This window comes from Solanum stenotomum, chromosome 12, assembly GCF_019186545.1.
Source record: "Solanum stenotomum isolate F172 chromosome 12, ASM1918654v1, whole genome shotgun sequence".
Classification (NCBI taxonomy): domain Eukaryota; kingdom Viridiplantae; phylum Streptophyta; class Magnoliopsida; order Solanales; family Solanaceae; genus Solanum; species Solanum stenotomum.
Window position 1 is genome coordinate 45,870,608 of NC_064293.1, and position 24,553 is coordinate 45,895,160.

Sequence of the window (24,553 nt, forward strand, 5' to 3'; positions counted from 1 at the left end):
CTCTTCACTTCTATACAGATAGTAACGGAGCAAGGGAGGGGGACTTAAATCCGCGAAGATTTCAATCTGTCCCATCCCACGTAACAATTTTTTTATTTTAAACCGCCCATAAATCAGCACTATTCTTTTTTTTTTTGAATGTAAACATAGGGTGTCGTATAAAACCAATTGATGAACTATCTACTTATAAATTAAACAGGACCAAATAAATCATAAAAGTAGGAAATTTTTGGGAGATATTGCTACAAAAGGTATGCAACTTTAATTCCACCAACATTATATTATAAAGGCATAAAAATAATTAAGTAGGAACATTATTAAACTGAAACACACAATTAATACATTCACGCTGTAGCAACAAAGTGGATGAGACCAACGGGCTACTGCCCGGCATTAGCCTGACGGAATTTTCTCTCGTCCGAAAGTTTCTTTGCAAACCTGTAACATTTTAGAACGATAACAACTCGTTAATATAATGAATGTTCCACGTCTAAAAATTCGATAGACAAATCATGTACCTCCGTAGAGCTTCCTTGTTGGTTCCTCCATTCTCAACAGCTTCATAAACTCCTTTGTCTAAATTAATCTTAGAAGTTGGTTTGTCCAGTAACTCTTCTCCTACCTTGATGAGACCTTCTAAGTTTTCCTTTGTCGATATGTCAACTGAGGCCAAGTTCCCCGTCAAAGTGTCATCCTGGTCATATCAAATAAATGTACGATTGATCATTGATAGGTTAAATAAATAAAGTTATATATATATAATTGAAGGTCGAGGTACACCTGGATTCGGAGGTATTTATCGTCTGAGTGAAGAGCTTTGAAAACCACAAAGTTGTGATAATCAACCATATCAGCGCTTGCTTGATTAAAAGCTTCTACGATTGGTGTGGAGTTGTCATGAGTTAACCAGCTAAGTAATCCCCATTTCGCAGCCATTTTAGCATTGTATTTTTCCTCATTTTTGGCATTGCCTGTACCCAGTGAGATCACTAGAAAACGACCATAATCCATAGGCTTGATAGGGAATAAGTCTCCATGCTTCATCAATGTTTGCTTCGTCACCTCACCAATTGCGACCAATGTCTAAAATATATTCATGATCGATCACATACATAAAAAAAGAAAAAAGTGATCAATCATTATCAAGTAGTGGTATTCAAGAATTTTGTCTATTTACCGGGTTATTAGCAGCCACGCCACCATCAATTAGGTTGAATTCACGGTCTTTATTTTGAGCATCCTTGGTCTTGAAACAATAGGCAGGTAGAAATGTTGGTGCTGCAGAGGTACTAATGCAAATATCCGCCAGTTCCGCATCCAAATCAGGTTTCGAATTTGCCTACAATATAGTTGAGTGTTTATTCGTCTTTTTCTTCAACTTGTTAATTTCACCTATATCTCTACAAGTTGTTAAACAAAAGAAGGCACACCTCATATGAACTGAAGATAACTGGCTGAAGTGTTTTGATGTCAAAAGTTGGAATTACGACAGCAGTTAAGGTATCATGCAACCTGGTACCTCCTAGAAGTCTCTTTATAAGTGCATGAAGATATTTCCCATCATATTTAGGTCCGTTCATCATTTTTGTTAGATTTATGACTCCAGCAAATAGTCCACTGCAGCAACTAATCCCACAAAATTAAAAGATATACGTTCATTGTAAATTAAGTGTGGTCTGATACTCTAATTAATTAACTGTTAATGAGGTGGGTGAAAATTATAAAAGTGAGCAAAGACAACAACAACAACATGCCCAGTGAAATCCCACTAGGTGGGGTCTGGGGAGGGTAAAGTGTACGCAGACCTTGCCACTACCTCGTGGAGGTAGAGAGGCTGTTTCCGGGAGACCCTCAGCTCAAGAACCACAGATCTAAGTGACAGGAGAGATATATATAAAACATAACAACCAATACAAAAGATAGCGTGTAATCAACAAATGAGACAATAACAATAAGAAAGTAATGCGATGCGTGAAAAGTGAGCAAAGACAAAAAAAAAAAAAACTGCTGGGACTACTACAAGAACTGTGACTTATTATGGAGACAAAAGTCGCTGATAATGCCCCAAAAGTCGCTACTAAAAGTCTATAGCAGCGATAATTGGGTTGTAGCTAGTACTTCATAACTAAAGGTTATTTGTGAAGACAACTAAAAGTCGCCACAAGATATGCTCATTTGCGGCAACACTTATCACCAGAATGAGTCAAATTGTCCGCTACAAAAAAGTATTTTTTATCACACAAATTTTGGCCAAGTCGCCATAAAGTGAAGGATTTAGTGGTGATGTAGTCATCACAAAAAGTGAAATCTAATTAGTGACAACACCCATGCCGCTAGTGAAAAAGGATTTTTAGTAGCAACTCTTGTCGTGACAAAACCAATATGCCTAAAGTCTTGGTAGGAACCGACACATGGTTACCTTAGCAGGTATCCAATAGAATAGTTAAGGTAAATTATTGCCCATATAACACCATTATTTAAAAAAGAAACGAATTTCTTTTTATCGTAAAAAAATCAAGACATATATATATATATATATATAAGGGTGTGATTTGATAGTCAATTAAGTGAATGAAAATCATAAGAACATATCGTTCAAACAAAAGATTAGCTAGTACGTAGTTGACTTTTTCCCATATGTTCAAGTCTTGGTTTGCATAATTATGTCTGATACTTATATACTAATAGTAAGTAGAAGGTATCTGAAATAGCTAATCGAGTTGCCCGCAAGTTGCACTTAAATCACCCTTACCCCAAAAAGAAAAATCAAGAATGATATGTATATATAGGTAGCATGGTTTAACCTGATCTGAGGAAATATTTTGGGGGAGTGCTCAATATAAAAAGGAGTAATATCTTTGGCAGCATAAAGAGGACGTTTATCTTTGTTTGGTGCAGCTAACATGGCTGTTACAAGGCCACCCGTGCTTGTTCCTGCTATCACGTCAAAATAATCCGCAATTCTTGCATTCTCACCATCCAATTCCTTCAAACAAAATTGAATTAATATATCTATATTGTAGTACTTATACATATATATAGCCAACAAGTCGTGATAATTGTACTCTTGAATAATCTTTTTATTAATTTGTTTAGGTAATTAATTACCTGAAGTTGTGATTCAAGATATGCAAGAATAACCCCAGGAATAATTCCTCTAATTCCTCCTCCGTCGATAGTGAGAATGGTTATCAGCTTCCCTGTGTTGGGAGGTGGCATTGCTACTCGAGATGATTCACCTTCAACTTCCTTTTCCATCCGAATAGTATATATTAATCCAATAGATAATTATAATTAGAGCGATGTAATTACTTCATTTCATATGCTAATCATAATGCCATTAAATAGAAACATTGTGCTAACGTTTCAAAGATGAATTAATAAAGGAAAAAAATATTAATGTGTCTTTGTCATTGATAGGATATATAAACTGATCTTTGACGAGTTCATGGACAAAGTCGAGAGTTAATTTTAACTTGAAAGATTGTTGAAGAATATATTGAGTTCAAGTTAATTAATTAGTGAAGTAACAGTTAAGAGTATTAGTAGTATTGTTTTAAGTTTTTTTTACTGTCCTGTCCAAGTTGTATCAATTCTACCTGGGATCTGTTTTTTTATTATTCCTTTCTTTTAGTGGTGTTGCAGTATTAATGCTTTGTTCAAAATTTGATTTGCTTGTAGTGCAAGTAGAATATAATGAAGCTTAAAAATTAATACTCCTAAAATATGAAGGAGAAAAGTCTAACAAGGAAAAAAAAGTCAATACATAATGACTTGCAAGAAAACAGCGAAAATATATCTTGTATATTACACTTTTATCATTAATTATACTTAAGTGATACTTTATCTATGCCATTAAATCTGATGAGTTTCGAGTCCGGAGCCAAAGGGCAAGAAAATTTCAAAAGGGCAACAAGATTAATTATCAAATCAAAAGGGCAACTTTCTTTAACGCCGTTTAAATTCGTTTAAATTAGGATATTCGCCGTATGGCGCGGAACCCCGCGCGACTTGCAAGGCACGGCCGCCTTTTAGCCTTGTAAGGCTCAACAGCCCTGCGCCTTATGGGTTTCAGAGCCTTGCTCCTTCTTTTTTAAAAATAAAAATAAAAAATTGTTGTCTTTTTTGGATTTTTCAAAAAAATTTCTTACTGGCTCCTGACTCTAAATCTGATCATATTAAACTGGACAATACAGTGTTTAAGAAAGAAAATATAGTAATAAGATTTTAAAATAGTTTTAGGCATGTCGTAATGTATGATATGACTATAAGATTTTTGAAACTTTTGTTCTTGGGTTTTGTTTTTGGCACGACAGTATGCTTAATCCCGTTTATGATGTGAAAATCATATCAAATCTTATGAATCAAATCATATATATATTTTTTGAGATCTCTTGAAGAAAATCTGTTTTTTAATCCAACTAGTGGTAATACTTTCTTTAGGTTCTACATTTTATCCCAATCCTATCAATCAAACCAAATCATTTTTAGGTTTTTCTTTCCATATTGCCCCATCCTTGTAGCTAGATCAAAAAGGAACCTTTGGAGGGAGATCCACAATTATGGTCTCTGAGCATGTTATAATATTTGTGTGCTACAAGAACTTGCCATTATTCTTTTCAAAATAAATTTGAAAAAAATACAATTACATAAATAGACAGAATATGTATCTTTACTTAAATAAATAAGTCTTATAGTTAAATTAGTTGATTGGTGTAATTTAATTAACACTTGACCAATGTGGATAAGTATTTTTCAGAAAAGACAGTCTAACAACATCAAGGACAATTGAATTCATGGCTTTTTTCGCACTCCCTTTCATCACCAAAATCAATAGTATTTTTATTTATTTTTAGCGTAACTCAAATTCATAGTTATGGCTTGTGACTTATAAAAAATGATCAAGAGATTCTTTTTTGATCTCGTTATAAGGATATGATGTCAACTATTTATTTTTCTGATTTTCTTATAATACTAATCATACGATGTGATGTACATGATGCTTCATATTTTAATGTGCAAACGTGTTGTACCTAGTTCTTAAGTTTCTTCAAGATATACTTTGTACGCTATTGCCTGTTTGCCTTTGAAATATTATTGTATTTCCCACTATTATATTTCTATATCATGCTTCAGAGTACTTTGAATTATAAATAAGAAAAATTATACACGGCATTTATGGGTTAAAACAAATTAATTAAGGAACAGGAAAATCAACTAGAAGCAACTAATCAAATCTCGAACCAATTGATTTGTTATAACCGGACTTAAAAGAAAAGGTCAATTCCTCAAGCTCACAAAATTAATCTTGAAGGCCTAAAAACTCAGAACCTAGACTTGACATTTTTTATTCAGTGCATTCTCGAATTAAAATGATTAATCGATAAAAGAGTATTGTCACACTCTCTTTAAGGCAGGTGAAAGTTGAAAAATTAGCTTCTCCAGCCAAGTAGGATATTTTTCAACGGTTAATTGTTATGTATGTTTTATATACATAGTTGACCAGCACAATTGATGATAAGAGCTTCACCTGTGTATTAATTAATTAAATTAATATACGTGACAGATATGTATAAGTGCTATTTTTTCAACGGACCTGCCAACTGTATATTAATTCTTAGATGGAATGCTGATTTCAACTGTGTAACTCTTGTTTTTCTAGCTAAATGTCTAAGAAAATTTAGACCGGAAGTATCAATGAAAGGCTACGTCTTTAATTATAAACCCAATAATATTATGTATCTTGATAAGAGTATACAGCAATGGAAGAAGAAGAAGATGAATTAGAGAGGAGATGTATGAAGATACATGGGAGAAGCAAATAGGAACCTTCTCATTATCAATCAACGCATCTAATATGAATAATACTCATACATCAGTATTTAAAGCTACAGTCTATAATTGAACTAACTCTAACAGAAATATAACTAACTTTTTTAACCAACTATCTAATTAGTTACAAACAACTTAATTAGACTTAATTGAACAACTGGCATATATGTATAACTTCACACCCCTCCTCAAGCTGATGGTTGGAAGAGGTTCTTCAAACCAAACTTGGACATTAAGTAGTCGTGTGGTAGTCTACCTAGGCTCTTGGTAAGCAAATCAGCCAACTGCTCCTTTGTAAACACATGATGTGTTTGAACCATATTTTGCATTATCTTCTCCCTTACAAAATGTCAATCTATGTCAATGTGTTTGGTTCTCTCATGAAATATTGGATTAGCTGCAATTTGAATAGCAGTTTTATTGTCACAAAACAGTTGTATTGGTCGAGTGATGTTAACTCCCAACTCTTTATAAAATCCTTCTAGCCACGTTACTTCAGCCACAACAGAAGCCATGGACCTGAACTCAGCTTTTGCAGACCTTCTAGCCATTGTGTCTTGTTTCTTTGATTTCCAAGACACTAAGGCCTTTCCAAACATTACAATGTATCCAGTGACAGACCTCCTTGACTCAAGACAACCTCCCCAATCAGAGTCACAGTATGCCTTTAACTTGTCTGTATCTTCTGAGGGCATAAGCAAACCAAGCCTTGGCTCAGCTTTGACATACCTTATCACTCTTAAAGCTGCCTCCATATGTGATTGTTTGGGTTTGTGCATAAATTGACTTAGCACCTGCCAACTCTTGTCATTGTTAAGTAAAGCAGTCTTCCAACTAGTCTTCCGACTAGTCTTTGATATGACCTTGCATCATCCAGAACTCTGTCAGTGTCTGTTGTTTTTTAGCCTTTTACCTGAGCATCAAATTTCACAGAGGTCAGTTTGATATTAGCCTCCATAGGTGTGTTAGCTGGCTTAGCTCCACCTAATCCCATCTCAGCAATCAATTCTAGAGCATACTTTTTCTGGCTCATGTGGATACCCTGATGTGATCTGGCAAATTCCATGGCTAGGAAGAACTTCAATTGGCCTAAGTCTTTTATCTTAAATTTAAGCTTCAGATCATTCCTAGTTTATGGACTTATCTCTGAACTGCTGGCAGTGACAAGTAAATCATCTACATAAACTAACACCACAACAATATGAGAACCTGTCCTTTTGGTGAACAAGGAATAGTCAAAATGACTTTGACAGAAACCAAGCTCTACTTGAGCTTCAGTAAGCTTCTTGTTCCATTGTCTAGGTGCTTGTTTCAGACCATATAGGGACTTGTTGAGCCTGCACACTTTACCAATCCCCCTTTAACTACCAAACCCCTGAGGAACATGCATATAACCCTCTTCATACAGATCACCTTGAAGGAAAGCATTATGAACATCATCTGAAATATAGGCCAGTGTTTAGCTGCAGTCACTGCCACCACAGACCTCGCAGTGACCATCTTAGCAACAGGAGAAAAAGTTTTTGTGTAGTCAAGCCCCTCTTTCTGACTAAACCCCTTAGCTACAAGCCTGGTTTTGTACCTCTCAACCTCACCATTGGCCTTGTATTTGACTTTGAAAACCCATTTACACCTAATTGTAGATTTACCAGGAGGAAGATCAACTAGAGTCTATGTATGATTGTCTTCCAAAGCAGCAATTTCTAGCCTCATAGCATCAATCCACTGAGGATATTTAACTGCCTCAGAATAACATGTAGGTTCCAAAACAACTGAATATGCAGCAAGGGCAGTACTATAGGATTATGATAGACAATCATAGTTAACATAATTGGAAATAGGAAATGGACAAGAACCCGGACCCTTAGAATGAGCAACATAGTTCTGCATCCATATATGGGGTTTGGTAGTCCTGTGGGACTTTCTAGAGGCTACAATAAGAGGCATTAAGGAAGAAGAAGTAACAGACTCAGAAGGAGAAGAATAAGAGAAAACAGGCACAGAAAGAACACTAGAAGCTGACCTTGTAGTGTTAGAATTATGAGAAATGGGATAAGATATAGGAAACTGCATTTGTCTGTGTAATTGTAGTCAGATGAAAGTAAAGAAACAGGAAACACAGGAGAACCTTTATTAACAGGATGATGAAAAGGGAAAACATCCTTTTTGAATATGACATCTTTGCTAACAAAGATCTCTTCCTCAAGAAGAGTGAGCATGATATAACTTTTTTTGAGTAGGAGAGTAACCAAGAAGAATAGTAGGAAGAGCCCTAGGAGAAAATTTATCTGACTTTCTAAGGCAAGTAACATACCCCAGACAGCCAAATACCCTGAGGTGACTAAGATCAAGAGATTGTTTATGCATGATTTCAAAAGGAACCATTCTTTTTAGAGTAGAAGAGGGCAACATGTTAATAAGATAAACAACTGTTTTGACACAATAACTCCAGAATTTGAGAGGAACATTAGATTGAAACCTTATAGCTCTAGCAGTGTCTAGGGTATGTCTGTGTTTCCGTTTAACCACCCCATTTTGTTGAGGAGTGTAGACACAAGAACTTTGATGGACAATACTTAGAGTGTGTAATAGTTTGGAGACTTAAGAATTAAAGAACTCACAGTCATTATCAGTTCTTAAAAACTTAACAACTGTAGAATAAACATTCTTTATCATCAGAAATTTTTTTGTTAAGGCTACTATGACTTTAGCCTTAGAATTTAGAAGAAATAACCAGGTGTATCTGGAGTGGTCATCAACTAATGTGAAAAAGTATTCTTTACCATCATGAGTTGGTACCCTGTAGAGACCCCATGCATCACCATGAATAATGGTAAAACAAGCATCAGATAATGTGGAACTGATAGGAAATAGAAGTCTGGATTGTTTAGCCAAAGGGCATACGACACAATGCTTAGTATCAGAATCAGCAATACAAACATAATCAAAGTAATGCAACTTCTTTAATGAGGCTATAAGAGCATGACCTAGTCTTTTATGCCATAGAGCTAGACCTATGCTATTTTTCTGTTTTCTAACTAGAAAGGAACAACAACTAGCTTTATGCAGACATTTATTCTCTGCCTCTTGCTTCAGAAAATTGTAGGAAGAGTTCATCACATACAACCCTTGATCATGTCTACCAATCCCTCTAACCCTTCCACTGAAGAGATCCTGAAAAATACAAAAGTCAGGATAGACGATGACTAAGCATTTTAAGTCCTCTGTAAGCTTGGAAACTGACTGTAGATTATGTTGAAACTCAGATAAGCACATCATCACATTACAGACTTTCTGATTATCCAGGACTTCAGTAAAACCTAAGTGACTGACTTTTGCAATACCCCCAATTGGTAGAAATACATTGCCAGATCTAGGATTAGAACATGACTTAGCATCAATTAGAATCTTAGGATTATTTACCATGTGATGGGTAGCACCTGTATCCACTATCTAGTTAACAACACCAGGAGGAGAGGTAGTATAACTGGACATACCTACTGTTGAAAGAGCTATACCATTACTATCATTTCCTTGATCAAGTAGATGAAGAAGCTGGTGATATTTCTCATGTGTGAAGAAAGGAGCACTTGCATATGATCCTTGTGAAGAATAGGGAAACATTTGTGTTGAGTTATCTCCAAACTAACCTGTAGAGCCAACATTAGAGGAATTGGGAAACCCAGATGCATTGATAGAGCTACTTGCATAGCTTCTAGGATCAGGGGCATGATTCTTGTTCCATTGAAAGTTAGATTCTCCAGCTGCAGCAGCATAGTGAGCAGTACTTCATTTTCCAAGTGTAAAAAAACTATTACTAAACTTCTTCTTGTGCTTGAAATTAGCAGGGTAACCATGTAGCCTATAACATGTGCCACTAGTATACCCAATATGATGACAGTAATCACAGTATAAATTTTGGTTACCTTTTGTAGCCTTAAAGTTAGAAGGAGATCCATTGAGCATACCTACACCAAAGCTGGAATTATCACCAGAGCTGGAGAAACCACCTCCATGATATCCAGGTCTATAGTGTGTAGAGTTAGAACTCGATCCCTGTTTAAAATTGCTTTTGCTGCTGTAGAGTGCAACACATTCACCCACCTCTGCAGTTGAACTGATTTGCCTAGCGATCTTTGACTCTCATCTGAAATCAACATGGAATAGGCTTGATTGATGGAAAGTGTAGAAGTCATCAAGAGAATCTGACTACGACTCTGAGCATACGAGTCATTTAAACTAGTCAAAAATTGAAGCAACCTCTGATATTCAAAGTGATGAACATATGTTCTGGATTCTGGACAATTATATCCTGGACATGGCATAATCGCATCAAACTCATCCCAATATTCACACAATCTAGAGTAGTAGCTGGACACAGTAGAAGTTCCCTGAGACATTGTATGAATCTCCTTATGTAAATAGTGAATCCTAGATCCATCAACCTTATCGAGGCGTTCCTTCATATCTATCCACACTTTAGAAGCATTCGAAGCATAGATGGCACTACTTAACAAATCCTTCTTGATGGAATTGATAATCCAGGAGAGTACTATGGCGTTACACTTCTCCCATAGATCATGCAAAGAAGAAGGAAAGGCTTCTCTAGGATGCTTACCATCTACAAATCCTAATTTGCTCTTCCCTAGTAAACCTAGGTGCATTGATAAACTCCAAATCGCATAATTCTCCGGACCAGTAAGCTAGATCGAAACCAGAGAGCTTCCTGGTGTATCACTTGAGTGAAGAAACAATGGATGATGATGGTCAATCTCTACTATATGAGTAACTGCTGGTGCGTTCCCAGTTTGATCCTCAATCGCCATGAATACACACTTTGAAGATCAGGCTGGCAAGTCACAATTCAAGCAGAATGAAAACGAAGCAGAATTACTACTAAATTGAGAACTCAAGCTTTGATACCACGATAAGATGCAGAGTATACAACAATGGAAGAAGATGAATTAGAGAGGAGATGTATGAAGATACATGGGAGAAGCAAATAAGAACCTTCTCATTATCAATCAACGCATCTAATATGAATAATACTCATACATCAGTATTTAAAGTTACAGTCTACAACTTAACTAACTCTGACAGAAATATAACTAACTTTCTTAACCAACTAGCTAATTAGTTACAAATAGCTTAATTAGACATAATTGAACAGCTGGCATATATATAACTTCACATATCTTAGACTAGAAGATCCTTAATGCTTAAATTTTATGGAGCCACCTTAAATATGTCATTATAAATAATAGACAAAATACCTCAAAATTTAGGCTTGAACTTTGTTTTAGGTTAAAAATAATGGAATTTTAATGAAGTTTTTGCATATTTGATCCGTAAAAAATATATGGATTTTTGCCAAATTATTTTATTTCGAAAAGAAATACAATTAAGTGAATGATTATTGTATTTTAAAAAAGAAATTTTTAGAAGATATGAGTTCAAGCCAAGGCTTTGACAAATTTGACTCGAAAAGAAGGAGGAGGAGGAGAGATATACATTGTATGTTAATATTACAACTAAACAAGAAGAAATAAACAATGAAACAAATAAATTACTAATTATACTTTCTTTATCTCAATTTATGTGACATTTTTTATTTTTTGAGAGTCTAACAATTTAGGTTTGACGGGAAATTTGCTCGTGGAATCTTCAATTTTTTTGAAATGAAATTTATATATGTGTAAACTACGTAAGAAGTATTATAAGTCACAATAATTAGCAATTCAAAACAATGAAAAAATATAAAATAAAATTTACGGTCAAAGATAGATTTGTTTGAATCTCGAAATTCGAAAAGTCTCACATAAATTGAAACGAAAGGAGTATATGATTATGAGATAATTCACCATTAAAACATAGGGAAAATTACGCGTATAAGCAAACATATACTAGTTAATTACTTAACATAGTTATAGTTTACCTTAATTACAATTAACGACCTACTTTTAGCTATAATTACGCGGCTCAACTTTTTAGTTTTGTATAATTCGCACGTTTGTATAATTCGGAATTTGTATAATATAATTTGTATAATTGTTCACACTTCTGATGTTTGTAATTGTATAAATTTGTTATTTCTAGTTTATACAAAAACAACTAAATTATACAAATGTACCCGCAAATTATATAAACCTGCAAATTATACAAATCGACAATTATACATACGAGACAGCTTAAACTGTAACTACAACCCGTAAATATGCAAATTATAGCTATGGAACATAATTAAGTTTATTATAGTGGTTATTTGCGAAAGTTCCTAAACAACATATTTCACTGAAAACTGTTTTAAAAAAAATATTTTCTTCGTTCAAATACACCTAAGAAAGTGGACCTTTCTTGGATCATTCAGGAAGATTGGGTTATCTTAAAGAAACTGTTCCAATTCTGCCAAATCTTTAAAAGGCCCAATACTAAAATTGCTAACAAACAAAAATCGAAAGCGAACCCGGGCTTACCGGATAGAGTATTTACCCAGGCTATTTACCCCTATTTTTTGTGGGATAAAAAAATTATTTTCGATAGATACTTAATATATTTGTCAAATAGATATATTTAGGTTTTGATTAACTCAAATATGCAAATTTTATCTCGGACAATTGCAAAGCAGATTTTAGACCCTAACAACACGTTCCCTCATTTCGAAATTGCTAAAAATTAGGTGCCGACTTGGGAATCACGAGCCTTGTAGCGTAAAACATTGTTTAGTTAATTTACTTATAACGAAGTAGTAGTAATTAAGGTTGTCCTAGAAAACCTAATTTTCCTGCAGGGATTGGATCTTGTTTCTCGCCTCAGTTTTCTCCTAGGCCATTCTTCCTCCTCTTTTTTTTGCATCAAACCATGGTTCGTTAAGACCTGTCGTGGGTCCACAATCTACATACTAAAATCAATTTTATTTTCTTCATATGCTTAAAGTTTACATTACACTACATATATAAAAAAATAAAAAAAAAACTTGCACTACGTAGTCTTTATACCTACCAAAGATTAACCATCATTTCATTGCAAAAAAAAAAAAGAGTTATTTCCACTTTCGGCTTTTATACAAATAATAAAATGATGTCTCGACTCTTGACATCCGTTCATCATCACAGACGGATCAATAGCTGATTATGAGAAAAAATTATTAATAATTACAAACTATTTAACGATAGATTAATACTAGTTGGTCGGTAGCACTAGTATATAGATGGTAGATCTATATAAATTCCACACAACTAGCTGGTCTAGCCAGTCTAGTGGAAAAATTATCTTTAATTTTAAACAAACGCTAATCGATACTTAAAAGAGGAGTGGTGTGTGTTTTAATTAACTATAGCATGTGTTTGATAGTCTGACAAATAAATTGTGTTGAATATCTATATCGTATAAAAAAATATTCATATTATCATGAGATTTTATTAATTACACAAATTCTTTAAATAAAACATAAGGTAAATGGTCTCAACTATAAAACTGAACCTATCGAGACACACTTAAAATTGATATAACTTTTTAATTACACGTCTAAATTTAGGGTTGTTCTCATTGAACACTCAACTTATTTAAAATCCATCAGTTTAGAATGAGAAATTCTCATCCTATTTTTTCTTAATAAACGTAAAATTATAAGTTCAAATTACATTCATTTTGAAAATTACGGAGGAAGAAATAATTTTTATATTTCCATGCTTAACTAGAATTAATAGTAATTCACTTGTATTTAGGGAGAGGCCCTTGGTCGAGCAAAGGGACAAATTAAAGAACAACATTGAGAAGTGTTAATAAAAAAAGAAAACAAAAGTCAACACCGTGGTTGAACAATAACTAAATTGTCATAAAACACGCACGATGTTAGAATTTAGAATCAACATATATATATTACTATATTATAGAAGAGTCTAAGAATGACTACTAATGGTCCAATAAGATCACTATTAATGTCCAATATATTTATAAAATATATAAGTGGGTCCCATCACCTTCCACTTAAATACTACATATTATATATTATTAATTATTATACTATAAATCACAACTAATATCCAATATATTTATCAAACTATATAAGTGGGCCCCACCACCTTCCACTTAAATACTACATATTATATATTAATTACTATACTATAAATGACTTAAATACTCCATATTATCTATTAGAATAATTAACAATTATTTGACACTTTAAATTCTATCAATGCCATATAAATTAGGATAAAAAACCTAACATATAATATTTAAATATATTTAAAAATAATATAAGTAATACTATACATTACAATAATTAACAGCTTAATTATTTAAAACTTATATAAAAAATTTAATTGACTCTCTAAATTCTATTGGTACCACATAAAATGGATTATATAATAAACATATATTGTTTGAAATTGACGAAAAAGAAACAATAAATTACAATAATTAATAAAAAAAATAGTCGACGAAATTGACGAAAAACAAATTATAAATTACAATAATTAACAAAATAAATCTCTCGACTCCAACAAATCTATCAATTAATGCCACATAAATTGGGACATGGCAAATAACATATATTATTAAAAAATTAGGTTCAAAATGTACTATAAAATACAATAATTAACAACTTAATATATTAAAGAGACATATAAAAAATGGTTAATATTTGAAATACTGCGTGTGTCACATAAATTAGAACAAACAAAGTAATAAATATTATTTTCAAAATTATGTTAAAAAAAAGTACTACAAATCACAATAGCTAAAAATTTAAAATATTTTTAAAATCATATAAAAATTTCAATAACTTCTCAAATTTCATAATATGACATAAATTAAAATAAAAATATATATATATATTGGGCCCCGTGCTGGCACGGGGTCCTATATCTAGTATATATATAAAAGTGGATAACTTAAGCAAACCTATTTAGAAAATTTCAACGCTCTAATCTATATGCTGACTTGCTATAATTGCCACTGCAGTACTCTACCCTTTGATTAATCTAGATTCATGGCTTTAAATTCTCTTACATTATTCTTAATCATGAGATATTTCTCTAAATAAATTTTTTTCATCATGGTTTAAATATTTCCCTTAATTAATAAACACTATACTTATTGGAATAATAAGAATGGATTTCAAAATAACACAATCCATCAATAACTTCTTGACTTTCTAAAACGTTAAATATTTTAGAACAAATTCAATTTGTTATGCAATTAATAGTATGGACAAGAGAAACTGTATTTCCAGTACTTCCCGCTCTCAAATTGTTTATTATTATTTTCAAAATATAATTATCTCAAATTAATTTTCTTTTCCCATTTTTCCTAATAATATTTTTTTTGGATATTATAAACACCATAATAGAGTAAATATTTAATGAAACGAAGTATTATATCTAAAGACATAAATGAGGGTAAAATAATTTGACAAATAATTTAGGATGAAAGTAGTAGTACTCTCCCCCTCCATGTTTGACTTGAGACACCGTTGGAGAAGCAATAATAAAATAATAATTTTACTTTTATCTCCCTTAATTATTATAAGTCATCTCACACAATAAAGAAATACTTATTAACAAAAATAAAACAGATATAAAATGATAAATTATCTATTATTTTTAAAATCAAATAAATAAAAATAAATATTTATTTTAGTATATACTTTCTCCGTCCATTTTTATTTGTCATGTTGCATTTTTCGAAAATCAATTTGAATAATTTTCAAAGTTAAATTATATTACATTAATTCAATATTTTAAACAAAAAATTTAGATATTCAAAAACTATACGAAACACACTATAAATTACAATTTTTTGCATATTAATATGATGAAAAAATACATCTTAAAATGTTAGTCAAATTTTTTATAATTTGACTCTAAAAAAAGAAATGATGACAATTAAAAATGAACGGAGATAGTAATAAAACAAATAAAAGTGAACCAAGAGAGTTGTTATTACTTTGCTAATTGCTACTCCATTAAATACCAGCACTTAATTTTCATATCATGATGACCATTAATGGAAGTCATGAATGAGCCCAAAAATAATGGGTTTGATGCACCATGGACCACTTCACAGAAAACAAAACTGAGGCTCGTTAAGTAATCTTAGCGAAAAGAAAGAGAGAAAGAAAAAGCATAGTATTTACAAACATCAAACTTATTGCATTGCAACTACGTTGACTCATAATAATCATTTCTAGGATGCCTCTTTTATGGAGATTAAAAAGAACATTTTGAAACTTGTGCTATAACATAAGATCATAAATTCATTTCATTAAAGATAAAATAAATATTTTAAAGTTAAATTATTACGATAAATTTGTCATTCTTTTTAGACTGAAAAAGGAAAGTGAGTCATGTATTTCTGCCGTCCATTTTTATTCGTCCACTGTACTATTTTGGAATAATAATATTTGTTCAGTTTATAAAATCAATAAATAATTTATCATTTGGAAAAATCCTTTTGGCCAGAATGGTAAAATAACATATCTCACACTATGTTATTTTACCTTTTTAAACATTTTTACCCTTTTAACTTTAATACCTTTTAATTAAAAAAGGGGAAAAAATCAGTTTATTATAAAATAAAAAAGATTTTATAGACTTTTTAAATTTCTGGCCAATTAGCATTAAGAAACTATTTTACCTTCGTTATTAAATACTCCCTCCGTTTTTATTTATGGATAATGCTAATGGCCAGAAATTTAAAAAAATTGTAAGTAATATCTTATTTATTTTAAAATAAACTTATCTTTTTTTCATTTTTTAATTAAAATGTGTTAAAGTTAAAATGGTAAAAATGTTCAAAAAGATAAAAATAACATATGTAAAATATCATTCTGATCAAATTTTCTGGTCAAAAGGATTTTTCCTTTATTTATAAGTCATCATTTTAGATTTCACGTGCATTAAGAAACTACGTAAGTTTTCAATCAATGAATATGAATTAATTTATTATAATTGATTAATTTGCCCAATGACCATGAATTCTTTACTTAATTTTTCTAGGTTGGTCAAATATCTATTTTCAAGGCTAATTACTTAATCAAAGAAATAATAGGAATAATATTGTAATTTATGCATTAATTTTATGAAATGATAAGTACTATGAACCAACTATTTATAGTAAAAATGAGGTATAAAAAGGAACATAGGGAGTACTATTCATTTTTGAATGTTTAAATGACTTATATTTAATAAATAAGAGTGATTTGATTAATTACTCCTATCATTTGCTGTTTTTTAATCTCAATGTCAAATTAATAGTGGACAAAATATTTACTATTTTAAGGTGTTTGTAATTTTACTGAACAATTATTACAAAAAGTAACATGAAAAAATTATTATTATTTTTCTGAATTTCTAAAATGAAAGAGATAATTACATTTAAAAATCACAACAATAATTTAAGACGGAAGGAATAGGAGATTGCGTAAAGAGATCTTTTTTTTCCCGTCTTTCTTTCATTTCCAAACTTCCATCAGATAATTATGACATTTCTTTATTACAAAACTACCCATGTTATAATTAAAGAAAGGGGATAATGCTAAATGACCAAAATATTTGGCTAAAATTTAGCTAAAAAATTTGGCTAAAATTTAGCCAGAAAATTAAAAAAGTCTATAGTATTCTTTTTATTTAAAGTTAAACTGATTTGTTTTCTATTTTTTAATTAAAATGTATTAAAGTTAAAAAGATAAAAATGTTTTAAAAAGTAAAATAACATATATATTTTTAATTTTCTGGCCAAATTCTGGCCAAAAGAATTCCCCCTCGCCCCCACCTTTAATTTATATCTTTTTGAATTGTACTTTTCTATTCCTTTCTTTGGGTAGTGCTAAATGACCAGAAAATTTAGCCAAAATTTGATTAGAAATTTAAAAAATTTGTAATATTTTTTTTTATTTTAAAATAAACTGATCCTTTTTTTCATTTTTTAATTAAAAGCTATCAAAGTTAAAAGGATAAAAATATTTAAAAAGATAAAATAACATAGGTAAAATATCATTCTAATCAAATTCTCGCCAAAAAGAATTTTTCCAAATTAAAGGACATCAGATTTCCACCTTCCTTCCACTTCACTTTGTTGGTTTTTTGGTCGTATTGGGTTGACAAATGTCTTCTGAGAGGAAACAAATTTCTTACTTCTCAAAACTTGCAAATTTAAGAAAAGCCTATTACTAAGATGGGGGAGAAATAACACAATATTGCAAAATGAATTTAAGTTGTTTACGCAATATATAATACTGTATAGAGATTCTTCTTGTATTATTATTGTTATTATTATTACTATAGACTAAACACGTTATGATTGATTTACTATTTTTATTAGGTTGTTATTGAGAAAAATAGATTCAAAGATATTCTTTAAAGGTGTCGTTTGACCACAAATATTTGGAAAAAAGTACTGTGATAGTATTCGCTTTGAGATCAAAATTGTAAATTATTTTTTTTTTTAACCAAGGGTTGTTTGGTTTTAATATAAATTATCTATGACATGTAAGAGTTGGTGTTTCAATTAATTTTGAAACAAATTTATCCATTATGTTTTGAAATAACAAAATACATGAATGTGAATTGTAACATTCATTTTGTTTTAATTCTACGTTATTGGTTTTTTGAAAGATACTTTTGTTTTAATTCTACGTTAGTAGTTTTTGAAAGATAAGTTTTTTTTTTCAATTCATGAACCTATGATAAATACAATTTAATTAAAGTCTTTTCTTGCAAAACTTTTGTTCTATAAATTGAGTTTCTTTTGATTGAAAAGAACAAGCACTCAAAAAACTACTTTCCCTTGAAAAACATTTGTGAGACATTAATCAAAAGGTGATATCATCAATTCAAGAATAGAAGAACAACATTCTTGAATGCTACTTATTTGTGGCTTCGATGAATCCCGGAGACAGAGTTGTTATTTATTCTTTCGATTGCTCGTGGAAGAGACTCCAACTATCTTCAAGAAACGTTTTAATGTGCCTCTAAGACAAACAAGTTTTATTTTGATCAATTCCTTGTACTTTTATCATTCTTGTTCTAACATGACACGGCCTTGTAATTTAGAGATTAATTATGCAAAAATTAAGACTACCAAAATTAATGAATTAGTTATACAAGACTAACAATGCAATAATTAATTGGGCAAGAATTAGTAATGCATGTCAAAAGAAAAAGACAATATTTTATGCATGTAGACAATAAATACCATGACAATGTGTTGCAGTATAGGTAGTAAACATTAAAAAGAACGAACTTACATTTGAAATTTACAAATCTACATCAAGTCAATGAGCATATATGGCTCATGTTGAAATATACATGCTTATTTCTGTGCTTATTTTAATTTGTTCGATATTGTAAATATATATAAACTTTTATTTTTATTTGTTGTTTATAAATTAAGAATATATTAAATGTATCAATAATATCATTTAATCTCATAATTTTAGACATTTCAGGTGAAAAATTAAAACTAAAAATTATTAAAAAAACAAGACAAACAAATTTAAATTTAGATAATAAAAACTTTACTTAACGCATAAAAACTTCGTGCGTAAAAAAGTTGAAAAAAGACAAAAAGTCAAGTCAGGGGTCTACCCTGAAGCATGCCAGAATTTTGGCGTTTTTATTACGGTTCTATTGCCTTTATGAGTTGGATATAGATAAATGACAAAAAGGTGAAACCAAAACCTAAAACATAAATTGAACATACCTTATATTATATTAACATCACACAATTAGAGGTACGATGACAAGGAGTAGTAATTAGTGCGATTGCACCAACAAGCACCCCACCACTATTTTGGAAACCTAAATTATGACTTCGAATTTTTCTTCCTATATGTACGAAAAATCATACTCCTACCTAATTTTTATTGATTTAGGTAATTTATTATCCTAACAAATATGAGAAATGAGTTTTTTCTTATTGTCTTCGAAAAATAATACAATTTTTTTCTTACTTTCTCCGTCCAATAATAATTATCCATTATAGTGTTATATTAAGATATTCAACAATACTTGTTCACTCTATGAAATTAATAGAGAATTTTACACTTATTTTTTAATTTACTCTTATTATTAATTAAAGTCATTTCCTATTACATTTTTCAAATATTATATTTATTATATTCAAAAATTGATATTGTAAAATTATTATGTTATTTATAATTTCTTAAGAAGTGTGCTGATAAACAAAAAAATAATAATTCAGGATTATTATACATAGTTAAATTCTTATGGTATTTCTCTTTCCTATTTTGTTAGCGCAATATTCCCTTTTAGAAAATCTGAATTGAAAGAGACGAGCATAACTGAACTAGCGAGGTGTTTCTCGAAGCTAGAGGTTCCAGCTTTAAATTAATGCCCTTTGCTAAACTCTCTGCTCATAACACATAGATCACTGCCTGCTAAGTATAAGGGGATGAAGAATACTTCAAGATTTTGAGTTTTTTGTATACCCTTTTGTTTTTTTGTTTGCTTCTTTGCAACTAGGAGCTAAGATGGCTGAGGATATTTGTTTGTTTGCCAAGGTTTGTTTATGGTTGCATTTTCTTTTCTGTAGCTCTTTTTGTGTTTGTTAAGCTGAGATCCAGCTAAAAATTTGTTCTTTGGGTACATCTACATTTCTTGTTTGAGCTGGAAATCCAGCTCCCCCTCTTCTTGTTGGGTTACTTGGCGGTGCTACTATTTCTCTTCTGGTGGGTTCGAACTTAAAGTTATCTTGGAGTATATTCTTCTACACAAAAAATATTATTTGTGCACTTATTCGTGTAAAAACAGAGGAAAAATTTGTGCATTCTCTTGTATTTGTTCTTCCGATTTCTGATAAAAGAAATTTTGAGTTTTCAATCTGCAAATAAGTATGAATTTTACTTTTTCAAATACTTTCAAAGACATCTTGCCTAGTCTATTTTTGGCCTGTGGAATGATAATTGTAGATTAATATGTATTCGGTTACATGTGTTTGATCTATCTTATCTTGTAACCTAATTTGTGCCGGTGGTGTTGCTTTACCTCGAAATACTTGCTCTGTTTTTCCCATTAAAGTTAGTAATACGGATTGTTTCTCTCTTTTTTTCAATAAAGAACTCACCTTTCTTTATAATGGGGGTAGGGCAAAGGGAAATGGGGAGGGAATCAAACCCTCACCAACTTTAGGTAGTCAATCAACTGAGCTGCTAAGATTCCTCTTTTTACGGTGTTAGTGTTCCTTATGTAGCATTTTTACTTGAGCTTATTTACCTGAAGGAAACTTTTATCCTGCTTAATATGTGATATAAGGTTAAAATGATTCATAACTTCACATTTGTTGTCTGCTTTCCACTTTGACATTGACCATTGTCTTGTATTTGAATGGCAGGATAGTATCATTATAAAACCTCCCAAGAAATCTCCAGCATTGTTAAGGATGGTGGTTGTAGCGTTTACGCTGATCTTTGGTATTTATATCTGTTCAATTTGTCTTAAACAAACTAGCTTGGAGAATACAAGTAAATACTTGAACATTGAAGTCGTGGAAAAGCCTTGCCATAACTATGACATGGATCAATCCGAAATTCCGTATGTGCATTATCCGCAGCCAAAAACCTTTAGCCGGTATGTACTCAAGAAATTTCGGTTTGGTTTTTAAGTTTCTGTCTTACACGAATTTGCCTAAACTAATTTCATCTGCATTGTTAATTGATTTAGGGCTGAATGTAGCTGTAATCCTGTACGGCGCTTTGCCATTCTCTCAATGCAAAGGTCTGGGAGTGGATGGTTTGAGACACTATTGAATAGTCATATGAACGTAAGCTCCAATGGTGAAATATTCTCTGTCAAATATAGGAGAGAAAATGCTTCTTCAATCCTGAGGACATTGGACACAGTTTACAATTTGGACTTCTTTACGAGTGCTTCCAAAAATCACTGCTCAGCTGCAGTGGGCTTCAAGTGGATGCTTAATCAGGTAATAACCTTTGTTACCTTAAAACTGTCCCTTGTCATCCTTCAGATTCTATATTTTGGAAAACTTGTAGGTACAGATGAATATTGTGTAGCTAAGGGTAGGCCTCTCTCGAACTCCTCAAGATTCAGAGTGTTTGAAGATAATTAGCTATAACTCCACATCACCAAAGTAATTCTCTGACAATTTACTGCTTGAGACAAAGAAGTGCATTCATATTTGTGCTTCTAGAAGTAACTTTGACAATTTCAGAGTACTCAAATGCAAACAGCAAGAGTGTATGGCTTCCCTAGTGAAACTGGAAAGTTTCACCGAACTGTTAAGACTAGTTAGTGAGATGACAGATTTTTGTTAATATTGATATGACAGATAAAAAGGGCAAAAATATTGTAATTACTTGATGCTTTTATCACATAAAACTGTTCGTACATTGTTCTGGATGTGATGATAGCTGAACACCCATGCACACATGGAAGTGTTGGCCGCTCTTTTTATTTTCCTTGTTAATGGGAAGCACTACACCTAATTGACTTGGTTGATAATTGCCATTGCAGGGGTTAATAGAACACCATAAGGAAATTGTTGAGTACTTCAATAGGAAGGGTGTTTCCGTGATATTTCTCTTTAGAAAGAATCTACTGCGACGTATGGTTTCCGTTCTTTCTAATTCCCATGATCGATATGCCAAACTCTTGAATGGAACACATAAGTCTCATGTGCACTCACATGAAGAGGTATCTTCTTGCATCCTTCCCTCTTTATCATTACATGCATGTACAGATGGACACACAATTATACAATCTAATCATTTTGCTGCTTCGCCTAGGCTGGTACTCTTGCTAAGTATAAACCAGAAATCAATACAACATTGTTGATCACAGATTTGAAAAGAATGGAGGTTTCTGCCACGGAGGCACTGGACTACTTCAATAGCACTCGGCATATGATTCTGTATTACGAAGATATTGTCAGAAATCAAGCTGTAAGAATCTCAATTTGTACTCCTCTCCGTTGCAATTTATTTTTCTTACTTCCCTTTATAGTGCGTTTCAAAAGGAATGTCTCATTCCTCTTAGGCAACTCTTTAATTTCAAGTTGGCACATTCTATGTATCTTTAGTTTAAGATCACAAAATTCAAAAGTCCTATTTAGTTTCTTAAACTCCGTGCCAAGTCAAAACTAGACAAACAAATTGAAACGGAGGGAGTAATTACTTTTGTCCTGCATTTCTAAATCCACTAGAAATCCAGGGAGTTCCCCTAATTACTTATTCAAACCGTAAATTTAGTCTAGCTTCTGCAACTTTCCATTTTCTGAAAAAAGTAGAGGCTTTTCAGTAGCTTTTTGTATGACCAACTTCCATAGCTTGCTATGCTGAAGAGACCAATGTAGTAATTTTTTGCAATCTTGTTTCATCAGTTTTGCTCATGTTTCTTGCTTTTAATGCAGAAATTGGTAGATGTTCTTGAGTTTCTAAGATTGCCTAACATGGATCTAAGTAGCCGGCAAGTCAAGATACATAACGGGCCATTGTGGAAGCATATCAAGAACTGGGATGATGTGAACAAGACCTTAAGTGGAACAGCTTACGAGAAGTTCCTCCGACCTGATTATTAATTTCTGACTTCTCACTTTCATTGATCGATGAAGGAGGTGTAGATATCAACTGTGTTTTCTTGTAAAAGCTGACTGGTATACTCTCAACTTGGAAAAGCTTCCTGCTGCATTTGCCTCTGAAGATCAGTCGAAATTCAGCATAGTACCAAGTTTCACTCTCATGTATCTCTAGTATTTTTTCTTCTTCCTATTTTATTCCACATTGAAGTGTGTATATATAGTGAAGTAGCTAAAGTTGGGAGTAGTCATAGATTTGTAGGCAATATTTCTCTCTTTGTTCTTTTCCTTTTTGTAATTTAATAAAGTAGTCAGTGAGTGGTTATTTTCTACTTAAAATTGTACTAAATGATTTTGATGGCACTATTTAAGGGTCCAACAAATTCTTTTAACTCTTTCTGTGTTTGATAAATGTTCAATTTTTTCATGATCCTATTGCACAGGTGAGCAGAAGAATTGCAAAGGTTGTCCCCTTGTCTTGCCTGACCTGAATTTATACGTGTAGTTGATATTTACAGTTGAAGAGAGCTTAGATTCAACTTAGCCCTTTAAGAATCTTGTTTTCCTTTCACAAAATAAAAATTATTTTGTTGCAATTTGTAAAGGTCAAATTTACCACACATTTTGGGGAACTTAATTGAGAGATAGTTTTTGAAAATGTATCAAAGGAATTTTTACTCTTGCTAAATAGGTGTGAGTTCGATTCCCAAAAATCTAGTCCTACTTAATAACAATTTCAAGACCAACCATTTTCAAGGTCATGAATGTAATTTCCTGCAATTTTAAGTTTGATTCTGGGCCGAGAATATACTTAGCCCAACTTATTACCCACACTCGGTTTGATTCTGGGCCGAGATTGTACTTGACCCAATTGCCTACCCACATTCGGTTTGATTCTGGGCCGAGATCGTACTTACCCCAACTTGTGTGGCCCAATAAAGATTTGTAATTGTCGATCCCCTACATTTTCATCTTAAGTTGTTGCGTGTTTTTTTTTCACGTTCCATAAAAAAATATTTTACTAATATGTTATTTATTCTTTAATTTCAATTTATTTATACTTCATATACTTCACATTCATTTCTCCCCACCACATTTATTGAGTAAGAAAAAGGTGAAAATTAATACATGTACTAATTAGTTTTATCTAGATTTTTCTAAAATAACTTAA

General features: G+C 31.8%; 2 protein-coding genes across 2 annotated transcripts; one reads left to right on the top strand and one right to left on the bottom strand.

Annotated features, from left to right (window-relative positions):
• Positions 1-367: 367 nt before the first annotated feature.
• On the bottom strand, positions 368-3,258 carry LOC125848036 (patatin-like protein 2). The gene is made up of 7 exons (XM_049527818.1): positions 3,109-3,258; positions 2,805-2,986; positions 1,431-1,617; positions 1,178-1,339; positions 781-1,083; positions 519-694; positions 368-438 (listed from the first exon to the last, which is right to left on the bottom strand). Exons 1-7 carry the CDS (start codon positions 3,256-3,258, stop codon positions 381-383), a joined length of 1,218 nt encoding a protein of 405 aa, XP_049383775.1. The 3' UTR covers positions 368-380.
• A 16,767-nt stretch (positions 3,259-20,025) lies between these two features.
• On the top strand, positions 20,026-23,765 carry LOC125849279 (uncharacterized). The gene is made up of 6 exons (XM_049529334.1): positions 20,026-20,353; positions 21,184-21,419; positions 21,513-21,771; positions 22,323-22,502; positions 22,595-22,750; positions 23,218-23,765. Exons 1-6 carry the CDS (start codon positions 20,324-20,326, stop codon positions 23,383-23,385), a joined length of 1,029 nt encoding a protein of 342 aa, XP_049385291.1. The 5' UTR covers positions 20,026-20,323; the 3' UTR covers positions 23,386-23,765.
• Positions 23,766-24,553: the final 788 nt, after the last annotated feature.

What these genes read in the sequence shown, in the direction of transcription:
- LOC125849279 (XM_049529334.1), top strand. Translation starts at nt 20,324, where the DNA reads ATGGCTGAGGATATTTGTTTGTTTGCCAAG. An exon ending in CAGCCAAAAACCTTTAGCCG is followed by an intron (nt 21,420 to 21,512) that starts GTATGTACTCAA and finishes TAATTGATTTAG; the next exon opens with GGCTGAATGTAGCTGTAATC. An exon ending in ATATTGTCAGAAATCAAGCT is followed by an intron (nt 22,751 to 23,217) that starts GTAAGAATCTCA and finishes CTTTTAATGCAG; the next exon opens with AAATTGGTAGATGTTCTTGA.
- LOC125848036 (XM_049527818.1), bottom strand. Translation starts at nt 3,258, where the DNA reads ATGGAAAAGGAAGTTGAAGGTGAATCATCTCGAGTAGCAATGCCACCT. An exon ending in ATCTTGAATCACAACTTCAG is followed by an intron (nt 2,987 to 3,108) that starts GTAATTAATTAC and finishes TTTTGTTTGAAG; the next exon opens with GAATTGGATGGTGAGAATGC. An exon ending in AAAATATTTCCTCAGATCAG is followed by an intron (nt 1,618 to 2,804) that starts GTTAAACCATGC and finishes TAGTTGCTGCAG; the next exon opens with TGGACTATTTGCTGGAGTCA.